The sequence below is a fragment of the Erpetoichthys calabaricus genome, chromosome 1 (genome assembly GCF_900747795.2).
Source record: "Erpetoichthys calabaricus chromosome 1, fErpCal1.3, whole genome shotgun sequence".
NCBI lineage: Eukaryota > Metazoa > Chordata > Cladistia > Polypteriformes > Polypteridae > Erpetoichthys > Erpetoichthys calabaricus.
In genome coordinates, this window is record NC_041394.2 from 90,736,943 (window position 1) to 90,752,675 (window position 15,733).

Consider the following 15,733-nt stretch of genomic DNA (forward strand, 5'->3'; position numbering starts at 1 on the left):
GCATGTAGATCGGGGTAATTACATTGCAGGCATTCGTAGTCTGATTCACAATCTGATTGTATGGGTGGTTACCTACCAGGTAACGCTTGTGGTTGGTGAGCAAGTCGGCTAACTTCTGCCACGGTGCCCTCTTTCAGTTGCGAGAAGCAGATCATACAATGGTTGAAATAGTTTAATATATATAGCAAAATCACCGCGCTTCGCAGGGGCGAATATGGTAATTGCGCGTCCCGTTTTGAATCAATACTGGACGGGATTTATCCCGTATTTTTTTTTTAAAGCAGCGTCTCATGCAAATCATCCCACACGCATTTTATGAAGATGCCTCCTTTCCTACTTTTGATTGGGTAATACTTGATGTCATCGTTAGTTTGATTGGTGTTTTTAACTGTCCAGTGAGGAGGGCGTGTCTTTTAAGTACAGTCTGCAAAGTGTTGGCACTGACATGTTGCGTCAGCGGCATAGTTGAAGCCCCTAACGTTGCGGTCATCAAGTCGGCTAACATCCGCAATGTGCCGTCTTTCAGTTGCGAGAAGCAGATCATAGAATGGTTGAAACTGTTGCCCCTAACGTTGCGCCACGGCGTGTGCTTCGTTTATACCTCGTGTCTTCTCATTAAACTTTTATCTCGCGAATATGTTATTGCAATCCGCAGCGGGAGCGTTTCTATTAACTTAATTTAAACTTACGTTTTACACCGTGCTTTGTTTCCCTTATGAACATGCTTGTATGCTTAACTCGCTCCGTTCTCAATTGTTTAATTAATTTTTTGCTCTTCGCTGTTTGCGGCTGTTCCTCCATTTCCCCCTACTTCGTTGTTTTATCTCGCGAATATGTTATTGCAATCCTTAACGGGAGCGTTTCAATAAACTGATTGAAAATAGTTTTGCATTTAGCTTTTTAGTAAAAGGCGAGCTTTTAAGCCTGAGAAATCACCCCGTAAATGCACACGTTTAATTGGACATGTGTTAATATGTATGGTTGCACAGTATTAAAAGACAGTGAACAACGTCAGTTACCTTTCTTCCCGCGTTTGATAAAAGGTGAGCTTTTAAGCCTGAGAAATCACCCCGTAAATGCACACGTTTAATTGCACATGTGTTAATATGTATGCTCACACAGTATTAAAAGACAGTCAAAAATTAACGTAATTTACCTTCGTTCCCGCGTGTGACTTGTGCTGTAAATGTCTTCCTTGTTTTTAGTTCACGTGATTACGTAGGAGGCGTGATGACGCGATACGTGACTCCGCCTCCTCCATTACAGTGTATGGACAAAAAATATGTTCCAGTTATGACCATTACGCTTTGAATTTCGAAATGAAACCTGCCTAACTTTTGTAAGTAAGCTGTAAGGAATGAGCCTGCCAAATTTCAGCCTTCCACCTACACGGGAAGTTGGAGAATTAGTGATGAGTGAGTCAGTCAGTGAGGGCTTTGCCTTTTATTATTATAGATGCTTACATATAAAATCCGCGATGGAGTGAAGCCGCGAAAGGCGAATCGCGATATAGCGAGGGATTACTGTACATTAAAAAAAAAAAAAAAAATACAGCACGTGTCCTGGCAATTTTCAATGGAAGCCGTGGAGCACAGGGCTCAGCTAGAGAACAAAAGCCTAAAGACATACTGAGTTTTGCTATAGGCATAAACATATATTTTCCAGCACGTTTGTGACAACAAAAGGGACGTGGAAATAATAATTTTATTGTATATACCTTGTACTATTTTTCTTCAGGCGTAGATACTTTTCCTATTTGCTTGTGTGTTAGAAGTGTCCTTTGTGTGAGGAGTTCTGGCATAATACATTACCAAGTGCGTTGTGGAACAGTTTAGTGTGTAGTTTTTATTTTTTTAATCTTTTTGTGTGAGGAGTTCTGGCATAATACACTACCAAGTGCGTTGTAGAACAGTTTAGTGTGTAGTTTTTATTTTTTTTTTAATCTTTTGAGAGGACACAACAACCCTGAGGGTTAAAGTTTGTTGCAGAAGAAGAAAAGCAAAATAACTGAATCTCATATTTGGTTTTTTTTTTGTTCAAAAATGTGATGTGTAAGCTATTTTACAATGTGTGTATAATCTCAAGATGCATATTAATTAACTCTTGTTACTTTGAAAAACTAATACATTTGGTATGTTTTAAGGCTTTAGTTTTCTAGTTTCCCTAGGACTTCCATTATAAAACTCCTGGATAGGCTCTATGTACAGTGTGTATGTGTGTGTGTGTGTGTGTGTGTGTATATATATATATATTATATATATATATAATATTGTTGGCATAGAGCTGGTCGGTTTGACATCCGTAGCAGAGCAACGGGCACTCAGCAGGCTCCTATCAATTATGGAGAATCCACTACATCCATTAAACAGTGTCATCTCCAGACAGAGAAGCAGTTTCAGCGACAGACTGCTGTCACTGTCCTGCTCCACTGACAGACTGAGAAGATCATTCCTCCCCCAAACTATGCGACTCTTCAATTCCACCAGAGGGGGTAAACGTTGAACATTATTCAAGTTATTGTCTGTTTTTTACCTGCATTTTTTATTACTCTTTAATATTTTTTGCTGCTGGAGTATGTGAATTTCCCCCTGGGATTAATAAAGTATCTATCTATCTATCTATCTATCTATCTATCTATCTATCTATCTATCTATCTATCTATCTATCTACACATACACATACACATACACATATACACTTACAGAAAACGTTTGACCTCTGTCATTGCCAACAAAGAGTGTATATCAAAGTATTGAGATGAACTTTTGTTATTGACCAAATACTTTTTTTCCACTATAATTTGCAAATAAATTCTTCAAAAATCAGACAATGTGATTTTCTGGATTTTTTTTGTCTCATTTTGTCTCTCATAGTTGAGGTATACCTATGATGAAAATTACAGGCCTCTCTCATCTTTTTAAGTGGGAGAACTTGCACAATTGGTGGCTGTCTAAATACTTTTTTGCCCCACTGTATATGTGTGTGTGTGTGTGTATATGTGTATGTATGTATATATATATATATATATATATATATATATATATATATATATATATATATATATATATATATATATATATATGTATGTATATAAAAAATTTTTTTTTTTTTTTTTTTAATTCATGAAAATTGCTTAAAATTGGAACACAATTTCATATGGCAAATGTTTGTGTGGACATAACTTCGACTTGAAAAATACCAAACATATTCTCTATAGCCTTGTTGTTACTTGCTTTATCTAATACATAAATACCACATAAAAAAAATGTCAAATATAAACCAACATTATGTATGTGATGTATAATTTATTTTTTTAAATTTAGAATACTTATTTATTTTTGATGCTCATTGCTCTTGTTATTATGTGTTTGCTTTGTGTTTGTATCATCTGCTATATTGCTCGTTTCTTTAGAGAGACAGGTTATACTTTATTTAACCAGAGGTATTGTCCACAAATTTTGGAATATTCTATTTAATCTTGAGTACTCACTGTCACTGTAGATTTTTCATTGTTGACTAATGGCAATCCTAATATTCTGCATTATATTTAAGATTCTTCTCTCTGTCCATCCAATTTATAACTTCCCTCTCTCCTCCTTGCTTCATCAGGTGGACCTGAAGGATGGCTGCAGGGACCACTGTGAAAATATTTGTCGGGAACCTCTCAGTAGATACGTCCCAGGAGGAGCTTGCTGCGATCTTTGAACCCTATGGCACTGTGGTGAGTTGCAGCGTCCTCCGCCAGTTCGCTTTCGTCCATCTGGCAGGATTGGAGGGGGCAAAACGTGCCATCCAGCAGTTGAATGGGTGTGAATTCAAAGGGCGAAACCTGGTAGTGGAGGAGTCTCGTGGCCGCCCTGTTAATTCCACCAAGGTGTTTGTGGGCAACCTGACTGCCCTCTGCACTGCCCAGGACCTAAAAGAACTCTTCCAGACCTTCGGCAAGGTGCTGGAATGCGACAAGGTTAAAGGTCAGGACCTTAATTTTATCTTTTAATTTTTCCTTTTGTTGTTTCATTTAATCTTAATAGCACCTTCATACTGTCTTGTATTAATTATTTAAAAAATACAGAAGTTAGTCAAGGCTGATATTTCACACTCATATGTCATTATGATAATTAACATTACCTTTGCTTTACAGCCGGAATGTTTTAGGCTGTTTATTGTGATTTGAAATGTCAACACTTCCCCCCCCACCCCATTGTACTGCAACGTTGGACAGTGTAGATTGTTACTGGTCAAAACAAATATAGGAAAGAATAACTGTACCGGTGAGACATGTAAAGATAAAAAAATGTATTCATGTGTAACACATACTAATATTTATGCAAGCTGACCAAACTCCTTTTTGTTTATTGTTGTAATTGCGAAGAATGACGTAACAGGCTTTATGTAGTTATTCTATGTACTGCTGTATAAATAGATTTGTCAGTGTTAGTTTATTTGTCACAACGAATGGCTTCATATCTTTAGACAAAGCATGATATTAAAGTAACCAGAATAAACCTGGATCATCATTGCTAAATTGCTACATAATAACTTATTTAAGTAATAAAGTTGAACACCTGTATTGCCAGTGATAGATAAATGTTCAGCCAGCAGAGTCTGAACTTTACCATATATTTACACTAAAGTTGTCAGCACATTACACAGCCTCTAGTTGAAGTAGATATCAAAATTAATGACTGTAATTGTAGATCATGTCACATTCAGGATGTGAGATTGCCTGGCTAGGGAATGGCAAATTGAATGACTTAATATTTTTAGTACAGAAATGTGCTGCAACTGTCCCCAACTCTCACATAATTATGTAAATAAAATCTGCTGCTGAAAGTTTTGTAGTATGACAGGAGCTTTACCATGTGAGTGAACTAGTGTTAATCTAATCGATAGGCAGCCAATTTAAATCCGCTGAATTTCCGTTCAAATGGACAACCTGAAACATATTTTAGTATCTATTTTTTCTGAAGTAATTTAGTTGGAATGCTCCTTTCCTTGGGTATCTGAAGAAATGAACCGTCTTGTAAACCAAGAGCATCCAGGAAGATTTTTGAAGGCAGTAAAGACAAGAAAATTTTCTTTTACATTAAAGACAGTAGAGTGGTAAATTGAGTAAAAGGAATCTGGTTATTCATCCTGTGCATTGAGAGAAATGGCAAACACATATTTTGTCCGTCTGAACTTGGAGTAGATGAAAAGAGAGGCACATCTTTGATAGAAAAGAGCTGCTTTAATGCGTTCAGATCTTTTCATTTTGTTTTTTAATTAAAATGGCCACTGCTTGTTTGAATGTGGACGATGATTGAACTTGTGTTTAGTATAGCAGCTCACATTTTTAAGTTTTGGGAGAACAAAGCTAAGAATTTGACCATGTTGTTTAGTAAATAATAGGCTTATTTATTATATTTGTCCATTTTAGAAGTAAACTTAAGTACACTAGCCTTGTATCCTCTTGATAAACATATTAATTACAAGCAACAATTCTAAAAAATGTTAAGACAAGAATTTTTTTCTTTTATGATATCTGTATTATAGAGAAGTGTATTTGTACAGATTTTGTGATTGTAATTATTTTAGTTTTTTTTTTTTTTTTTTTTTTTTTAGTCGTTGAACAATAAGTGTACCAATTTTCATTTTTATTCATCAAGATAATAATAATCAATAATAATTCATTACATATACATAGCACTTTCCTTGCTACTGAAATGGGTTTATATAGTGAGTGGGAAGCCATTCAAATACCACTGATGTGCAGCATCCACGTAGGTGATGCAATGGCCAACATTTTGCACAAGTGTGCTCACCACATATTAGCTGTTAGGGGAAGAGGTAAGAGATCGCTGAGTTGAGACAGGGTGATTAGGTAAAACTTGCAGTCTGCATATACGTTTTTGATATAAAGGCCACCACAAAACATAATCACAAACGTAACTGCACGATACCTCGGTGAGCTCTGTGAGCCGTGCTGTTTCGTTGAAGGACACGTGTGGGGCAGGATGACGCCCGACCTCTTGTTGCATCCAAACAGTGCCATCTTTTGTCTTTATGCCTTGTTCAGGTGCATTGTTCTTACATGTGAGTGGACGTTTCTCACGGGGAGGGCTTCTGTTCTCTTTCTCCGATGTAGAACCCTCATCCTCATTTGAGTTCACTTCTGTTATAGCAAGTCTTTATTTGAAAACAGCAGTGTCAGATTGGGGGGGAGTGTGAATGCGACTGAGAGAAAAAAACTGAATTAAATTAAAAAAACAAAGCTTGTAAAGGCTTACCTTTACAAGTACCATACATTTGCACCAGCTGTTATAGACTCAAATCAAATGTATGTTTTTATTGTACAATAGTAACAATAAGAGCAGCTTGCTACTCAATATGGTAATTCTGGAGAGTGACCTCTTGATTATGAGTCAGCAGTTCTTACCGCTGCATCACCCAAGCGATAAGTTCTCCTGCTGATAATTCAGGACTTGATTTTACAGTATAATTTCCTTTTATCTCACCCCCTCATACACCTTTATCATAAGAGCATCCCTTATCTATGGTGGAATTGATCGGAAGAAAATATGAAACTGGTTTTGAATTAAACATTGAATTAGTGAAAGAGATTGGTAATTGCGCTGCAGCAACAAAATTCGATGTGTCTGAAGGAGGCAAGAACATGTTAAAATAAATAAATAAATAAAAGTCGCATTTTTGAACGGGCTAATAAGTCAGGGTCTGATTTTTATGATCGATTCTTTTGGGTTTCAAGACCTGGCTTATACTTGAGTATATACAGTATATTCTTGAATAAAAGCACACTTGTTTTGTTATACATGTACCTTTTGTGAAAGTGTTTATTTGATATTTGGACTTAAGTCTTAACACTTCATGTCATAGTTTTGTCATTAGTACTATAAAATGAAAAAAGTTTCTATTTTGGGTATTTGTTCAACACTTATTGCATTTCTTGTCCTTCTACGTTTACATAGATCTTTGTAGACATGGAACACACCTGAAATTGATCTGTTCCAAATAATATATCATTTACCCTATACAATTCCAGGTACTTTGCACGCAGATAAACAATGTTTTGATCTGGGATAACTTTTTGCACGAATTGAGGTCCGGGGGGGAAATATAATAGCAGGCAGCTTGTGCTGACTGACACATTTACATAACAAAAGACACTGATGGAGAGGTGAGAAGGAATTTAAGGTGGCCTGCGATTCCGAGTTTTTTCATAGGTTTTAGGGATTCTAGTGTTAACAAAGAGCAATGTATCTATAACTGTAACTGTGTACCATATTTGCACGAGCAATGGTAAAAATCTAACTTAGTCACCACAATTGCAGTTTTCAAAATAGATGGTTATGGTCTTTCAATAATTTCTTTATTGTTGGTTGTAGCTGACATAATAAGTATATTCATTTGGATTTTCCAGCTTAAATTATGTGGAAGTTTGTAATAAAGTGCACATTTTTTTCAATCTTGATTTGCAAATTAAAGTCATTTGCACAGTGTTATATTTGAAGCAACAAATTAGAATGAAATGTTGGGCAAAAACAGGAAGCAGAAGTGCAATATATATATATATATATATATATGTATATATATATACAGTAATCCCTCACTACTTCGCGGTTCACTTTTTGCGGATTCACGACTTCGCGGGTTTTTAAATACAAGTGATTGCCCGCCTATCACGGAAGTTATGTTCCAGACCCATCAGCAACAGGAGAAAATCCGTGATATAGAAAGACATTTTTATAGTTTAAGCCTTAAAATACCCATCCCACATGCTTTAAACACATGTAAACTTATGAAACACACTTTGTTAACACATATGATATGTGGATGTCGGGCTAAGGATATGAGTAACATCTCACTATTATAAAACATTTTAACTTCACGCAAGACAAGACCGTGAGACAGGAAAATTGGTAATGTACAGGCTTTTAAATTATTGACACGCAGAGCGACAAGCAGCACAAAGCCAGCACAAAGTTCACTTCTCCTTAGCGTTCATTCAGCTCCCCACCCCCTTGACAATGCTAAGTGGCAGGAGTGTACTGCGCTTCCGGGGAGGGGGGGTTTGAGCGAAGGTGAGTTCAGCTCTCACACACCCACACACACACACTCCTCGCGCAGAGCGACAAGCAGGCATTTTGGCAGAAGCAGCACAAAGTCCATTTCTGCTCAGCTTGAGTTCAGCTGCCCCCCTTCACAATGTGAGTGCAGACACATTGACATCTGATCGCTGTGTGCAGTGTTGGTCTGAGGTGTTTAAGAATGTAGAAAGTGTTTAAGAGCATAGGAAGTGTTTATAAGAGCGTGGGAAAGGTTAACAAGAGAGTGAGAAAGATTTATAAGAGTGTGGGAAGGGTTTATAAAGCCTTAAAATATGTATAAATAATAAAATAAATATAGGTCGGTACTTCGCAGATTTTCACCTATCGCGGAGGGCTCTGGAACGTAACCCCCGCGATAGGTGAGGGATTACTGTATATAATATAATATATATATATATATATATATATATATATATGGAAGAGAAGGTCTGTGATACGGTTTGCATATTTGCAGTTGGAGACCCACAAAGGGAGAAAAAACGAATCACGTATCATAAAATAGTTTTATTCCTGAGCTTTCAACCCCTATCAGGGGTCTTCATCAGAGGATAATGCTTAGACTTACAAGAATCAAAGGCAATATATAGCAACACATTCAGGGGGGGGTGGGTGGAGGTGACTAAGTCCGTATGATCAAAAGGGGGGGGGGGGTTATCGTTAAATTAAAGTGCATATGTCCTTCTTAAGTTGGCATATGCTGGGTTTATGTCCAAGTGTCTGTTGATGGCATTTTCATCTGATAGCCAGGACTCGGCCAACTCTCTGGCGCTTTTTATAACCCCCCCCCCCCCCCCTTTTGATCATACGGACTTAGTCACAATCAAACAACCCCCCCACCCCCGAATGTGTTGCTATATATTGCCTTTGATTCTTGTAAGTCTAAGCATTATCCTCTGATGAAGACCCCTGATAGGGGTTGAAAGCTCAGGAATAAAACTATTTTATGATACGTGATTCGTTTTTTCTCCCTTTGTGGGTCTCCAACTGCAAATATATATATATATGTATAGACAACATTGAGGTCCATTTCAAAATAACAAGTGTAATAAAAAACATGACCTTATTCATATGACTGTCAGAACCACATTTTCTAAATAGGTGGGGTGCTACCAAAACATATCCCAACAGCAAAATGAAAAAAATTCACACAAATACCCCTATGTAAACATTCAGAGATATTTTGGAATCTCTCACACTACTCCGCTGGACCCTTAACCTACAATTGCTTCATCCTGGGTATGACATTAACCTGCATCCAGCCCTGCAAGGTCCTCTGACTTGCAATCAAGAGACTTTTTATCAGACAACATATTTGTCTTCCAATTAATTTTATTTAGTACTGCCCATGTGTCTTTTGCCTGTATTCACTTAATTGGTTTATTTTCAAGTACACCTGTAATAATGCATTTATTTAGCATTCCATTTGTATTTGAGATTTTGTCAGTTAATAGGTCCTTGAATAATAATGTACATTTTTCATGAACACTCGTAAGACACTCAAAAGTCCTTACTGGTGTCAAATGTCAGCTCACATTAAAGAAGGGGCAACCTGTTATTACTCCAGAGAATGAAGGAAGTGTTTTACAGAGAACTTGCAAAAAGGCAAAATCCTCTCTGAGCTTTGTGGTGTACACTGTCAAAGCATCTAGGAACTGGAAAAAGCCCTGATTGAAAAAGTTCTTGGCAGACTTGGATCATTAACAAAATAAGATAAGGCTCAGTAGCTTGCACAACAGATCAAAGACTGCACAAAACATAGGCACAGCTGAATGAAACTCATATGCAAGTGTCCTCTTAGCAGTCCGGAGAAGATTCCAGGAAGCAGGGCTAGTGGGTCATGTAGCAGCTCACAAACCTTTATTATTGCAACAAAACATGTACATTTTTTTTTTGCTTGGACTAAAAATATATACAAGAACTGGACTTTTTCAGAATGGAGAAACTATTGTGGGCAGGTCTGAGATTTTGGGTTCATTGTGAACTGTTTATGTAAGTAATTGAGCTGGTGAAAGGATACATTTTTGAATTGATTTTTGAAATACTTTGTTAATCACTGAGGCAAAATTGTTTTTTCACGTGACCATTGGGGGTCAGAATGAAAGGCCAGCCAATGTACAATGGCCATGAAGCAATTTTCAGGTTAAGGGCCTTGTTCCTGGGCCCAATGAATTCGAATTAACAGTATACAAAGCATTGCAGTATTCACCAACAATATGTCCAGACATCTGGTTAAGACTTATTGACCAGCCTTTGTGATGCAGCAGGATGATGACTCAAACCATACATCCAGCTTGTCAGAATTATTTGAAGAATGAGTAAGACGAAGGCTGGCAGAAAGTGATGACATGACTTGCAAAATCACCTGACCTTAACCTTGTTTGATTTGGGATGAAATGGGTAAGAGAGGTTTAGGTTAAAAAGATGACTACCATTATCATTTGTGATGACTGTCATTTCATTTGTGGGCACTTTCAGAACAACATCCTAAAATATCTTAATGGAATTCCTTGGATTTAAGGGATAATTTCAGTATTTTTCAAGTTGAAATTTTTTCTTCACAATTAGGGTGTATATATTTGCCACATGAAATTGTGCTTTGAAGTGAAGCACACTCTAACACCCAAGTCAGTTAAGCCTCAGGGACATTGGTCTGTCCAGTTGCAAAGCATAAGCGATTGTGAATCAACAACAGGTGCACTTGAGAGGCCAAAAAGTGAATGGTTTTGAAGATGGTGGCTATAGACAATTGCTCTCTCAATCAGAATTCACTTGACTGGCCAGGTACACTAATACGCACTAGGAGTTAGTCTTGATAGTATTGTATTCAGTGCTGTTTCTTCTATGTTGCACCAAAAGATAAATAAAATAATTTAAAATATAAAATGATAAAATACGATGCAGCATACAAGGAGAATACAAAAAAAATGTCCAGGCAGTCTAGTGTGCAGGTGTACCGAGTAGAAGCTTAGACCTAATTAGTAAGAATAACTACACGTGGGGGTTGGGACTGTTTAGGCAATGTGATGTTTTAGCTTTCACTGCACAAAAACGTTTGCCAGGCAAAGTCTTTGGTACAGGTGATTCCTTTTGTGAGTTGGTTCAGCAAAGATCTTTGTGGCCCTCTTCTTTACCCATTCAAGTAGGAGCCTATGATCCTTTCACAGGCTTTGATGATGGTGTTGGAGATTGGCCTTAGCCCGAATAGAAGCAGCACCAAACCAGACCATGATAAATGATGTCAGAATGTACTCTATAATGGCTGTGTAAAATTGGACCAATATTGCTTGAGGAAGTTGGAATTTTGTCAGCTGATGCAAAAAGAACATTCTCTGATGGGCTATCTTAATAATGTATGTGATGTTATTGTCCCACTTAGGGTTTTGGGACAGCACTGTGCTCAAGAATTTAAACGATTCTGACATCCCAACTGCTGAGCCATTTATAGCAGGTGACTGTTTCCTGAAATCTATGATCATCTTCTGAGGTTTTTTTTTATGTATATATATATATATATATATATATATATATATATATATATATAATGTAAAGGTCCAAATTATTTTGGCTGCACCACAATGTCCGTTTTTTCCACCTTTGTTTGAAATGAGCCCTATTGGTGTTATGTCCTCTTCAAATTTAAGAAGTTTGAAAGACAAATTGCCAAAGGTGCAGTCATTTGTATTAAGTGAGAAGAGTAATGGGAAAAGGACACATCCCTGCGGTTTCAGTAAAACACTTTATGTATGTATGTTTTTGTACAACTTTCTTTGACATCGAGCATGTGTTAGACACGTTCCAATCTAGTGTTTGCCATAGTCCTTGCTTCCTGAAGCATAAAAAAGGACCCTGGCTCTTCTGCCTCTGGTCCTCTACCGTGGGACTACCTGTTTAGTTTCATGAGCACCTGTGATCAACAAAGTTGTAAGATTCACGGATGTAGTTATAATACCTGGAATCGCATCATGTGGCACACTGCGACAGAAAAGAAGACCAAACTACTATAGCTGCCATCCTAGGCATCATCTGTTACTCTCCTTATTCTTCCTGACTGATTCTTCTTTAGTTTTGTGTTTTGCTGTGTCCTTATGCATGAGGTTGTACCTGAAGCTGATTCAGGTTGCAAGTTAGTCCAACTCCTCCAGGATGGCACATCCATATGTGCTGTCACAAGGTTTGCTGCACCTCTCGGCAGAATCTCAGGTCCATGGAAAAGATACCAGGAAACAGGACATTACATGAGGAGAGCTGAACAGGGCCGTAGAAGGGCATCAAACCAGCAGCAGTACCAGTATCTGCTCCTTTATGCGAGAAGGGACAACAGGAGCACTGCCTGAGACCTATAAGAGGACCTCCAGCTGGCTACTATTCATATTTCTGACCAAACTGTCAGAAGTAGGCTCCATGAGGGTGGTATGAGGGCCTAATGTCCTCTAGTGAGACCTGTGTTCACAGCCTGTCACGGTGCTGCTCGATGTGGTATTGTCTGGTGGATGCCAAATTGGCAGCTCTGCAATTGGCACCCCATTTTCTTCACACATGAAAGCAGGTTTACTTTGAGATGTGAAGAGAGTCTGGAGACACCATTGTGAACATTATGCAGCCTGCAACAACATCCAGCATGACCAGTTTGGCAGTGGGTCAGTGATGGTCTGAGAGGGCATATCCTTGGAGGAACACACTGACCTCCACGTGCTAGGCAGTGGTACATTCGCTACTGTTAGGTAGTGGGATGAAATCCTCAGAGCCATTGTCAGAACCTACAGTGGTGCAGTGAGCCCTGGGTTCCTCCTGGTGAAGAACAATACTTGGCCTCCTGTGGCCAGAGTGTGTAGGCAGTTCCTGAATTACTGAGTTTTCCTGAGTTACTGGCCCACATATGCCCCAGCTCTGCTCGTGTAATATCTCGTCTCCTGGTATCTCCTCCATGCTCTTGAGACTGTGCTAGGAGATGCAGTAAACCATCTGGGAATCAGCTGCAGGTTCTGTTTCATGCTACCAGTAGTGACAAGGACACTAACAAAATGCAAAACCAGAGAAGACTCAGTCAGGAAGGATAAGTACAGAACAATTGTTTGTGGCCACCACCTGCAAAAACCATTCCCTTTTTGGGGGTTGTCTTGCTGTTACCTCACCAGTACAACTGTTGTCATTTTCATTTGCACCAAAGCAGGTGAAGTTGATTCACAATCGCTTATGCTTCCTAACTGGACAGATTGATATCCCTGCTAGACTGTGATGATTAAGTGTTCCCTTAATTTTGTGAACAGTATACATAGATAAAGATTGATATGTAAAAGATATTATGAAATCTGCCTGCAACATTCAAATATATTTGTCAAACTATTGAATAGTGCATCATATTAGGTGATGACTAATATTTGTAAAGTATGTTTGAGTCAAATGTAGTAGTCAGTATCTTAATGCTTTATTTTAAATCTCTCTCTTTCTGACTTTCCCAACTACCCTCTCCTTTTTTTTTTTCTCCAGGTTATGCCTTTGTTCATATGGAAAAAAAAGAAGATGCCCTCCAAGCCATTGAAACCTTACATGGGACCACCTTTAAGGGGCGCCCTCTATCTGTTGAGCTCTCCAAGGTTCAGCCAAGCAAACGAGCACCCACTGGAAAAATCCCTTGCGTTAACTGTGGGAAGCATGGTCATTATGCAGGTGACTGCCCATTATCTCAAACTCAGTCTGCTCTAGAGCAGTACCAGTCACAAGTGGCAGCAGCAGCTGCAGCTGGTGTGCAACTACAGTCTCATTTCCAAGTTCAACATCCTGTCCATAATTCTTTGTATGCAGCTTCCATTGCCAATCAGGTATATGATGCTTCTTTTGGCTCATTAGGGAGCTCTGTGTATGCTTCTGCTTATGGTGCAGATGGAAACCCAGTGAATGCTGCAGCTGTTTATGGGAGCATGGCAAACTCCATGTATGGTTCAGTTGCAAATCCTGCAGTCTATGGATCAGTAGGAAACTCTGTCTATGGGTCCATGGCAGATTCAGTGTATAGCTCAGTAGCCAATGCAGCAGCTGCATATAGTGCTATGGCTAACCAAGCATATACTACTGTTGCAAACCAGGTTTATGCAAGCACAGTTAGCAATCAAGCATATCCTTCAGTCAGTAATGCAGTTTATGCCACTGTTGGTAATCCAGTTTATGGTACTGTGAGTGGTACAGTGGGTGATGCAGCTGCTGCTGCTGCTGCAGCAGCAGCAGCTACCAATTCAGTGTACGGTGCCACAGTGGCTAATCAAGTTTATGGCTCTGTTGTAGGCTCTTCTCTCTATAGCTCTATGGCAAATTCTGCCTATGGAGCAATTGGAAGTGCCATGTCAGTAGGAGATCCCACCACGCAAGCTGTGCTAGAGGCTGCGCGAGCACAGTACTATTCTCAAAAGCAGCCTTCAGTGTCAGACCATCGTACTACTGCTGATTCCACATCCCTCCTTCAGAGAGAAGAGAGGAGACCACCCTCCCCTGCTTCCCCGTATGGAGCTCGGGACCGAAGTCCTGTGCACCGATCTGCTCATACTCCCCCTGATCCAAATCCAAAGGGCTTTCTATACCAGCGGGCTCGTGCATCAGCATCCTCCCCCTTCAGTACTGAAGAAGAAAGGAGATCTGACTCTGACCCAATTTCCAGGTATGTTCATATATTCGGGTACTGTTAGAGTTTGCTAGTGAGAAAGTGAAGTTCTTATTTTTTTGTTTATTATGCTTAATGCGTTTGGATAACAAAAGGTAAATAAAAAGTGCAGTTATAACCTGTACTGTCTTGAGAATCTAATGAGTCACATTTGTTGTCTCAGTTTCAAAAAATATTCTTATCTCATCCAAGCCCATATTTCATTCGTATTTTGTTCATCCTTGGAACGAAGAAATAAGTTGGATTCTAATGGGATTACATTTCAGAAGCTTATTCCAGTTTTGGAAAATACTATTTTATACTAAATATGAAATAAATAGAAATTATTTAAAATTTTGAATGAACAACCACATAGTTTAAACTGTATGTTAGTTTAAACTAAGTTTAAATTAGTTGTATTTGATTATTAGAAAATAGTAAATTTTTTTGCTGTGCACTGTAAAATAAGAAAGCACCTAGATGTCATGTTGTTCTATGCAACATGCTGTTTTGTACTTTTTACATTACCAGATATGAGTGAAATCAATCCAGGCGTTGAAAAATGTAACATTCGCAACTCCATTTAAAGCTGTCCGGAGAAGCGAGAAAATGAAAAATTCACAAATGTATGGGTGTTTACAAATAAAATATTCTTGAATATAACAAGGAATTTTATATGTCTAAGATAGTCCTAGAGAGCCACCCATTTCTGATTAAAATTTTTGCATATGTGTTTTAATACTTTTTTTTATTATACATCTATAATCGGATGTTATCTTTTTCTAGTGTTTTATAGAAGCAAGTATACTGTATGATCTGGAGGTTAAAAATGCTTCAGGAGCATTAATCATGAGATCTCCTTGTGTACATTTCATGTGCAATTTTTTAACCTGAAACCAGAAATAAAAAATCTAATTTGGACCCTTCTTTTGAAACAGGGGCATTCTTGAATTTTGTTCTTCTTTATTAAAGTTTAAAAAAAAAAAAAAAATTT

At 38.2% G+C, this 15,733-nt stretch overlaps 1 protein-coding gene across 2 annotated transcripts in view; it reads left to right on the plus strand.

Annotated features, from left to right (window-relative positions):
• Positions 1–15,733, plus strand: part of rbm14b (RNA binding motif protein 14b) — a 37,055-nt gene that overhangs the window by 17,753 nt on the left and 3,569 nt on the right. For both annotated transcript variants that reach the window (XM_028803244.2, XM_028803250.2), the window contains exons 2-3: positions 3,610–3,971; positions 13,596–14,757. In XM_028803244.2, coding sequence (XP_028659077.1) covers positions 3,623–3,971; positions 13,596–14,757 — 1,511 coding nt within the window. In that variant the 5' untranslated portion in view covers positions 3,610–3,622. The remainder of the gene's footprint in view (positions 1–3,609; positions 3,972–13,595; positions 14,758–15,733) is intronic.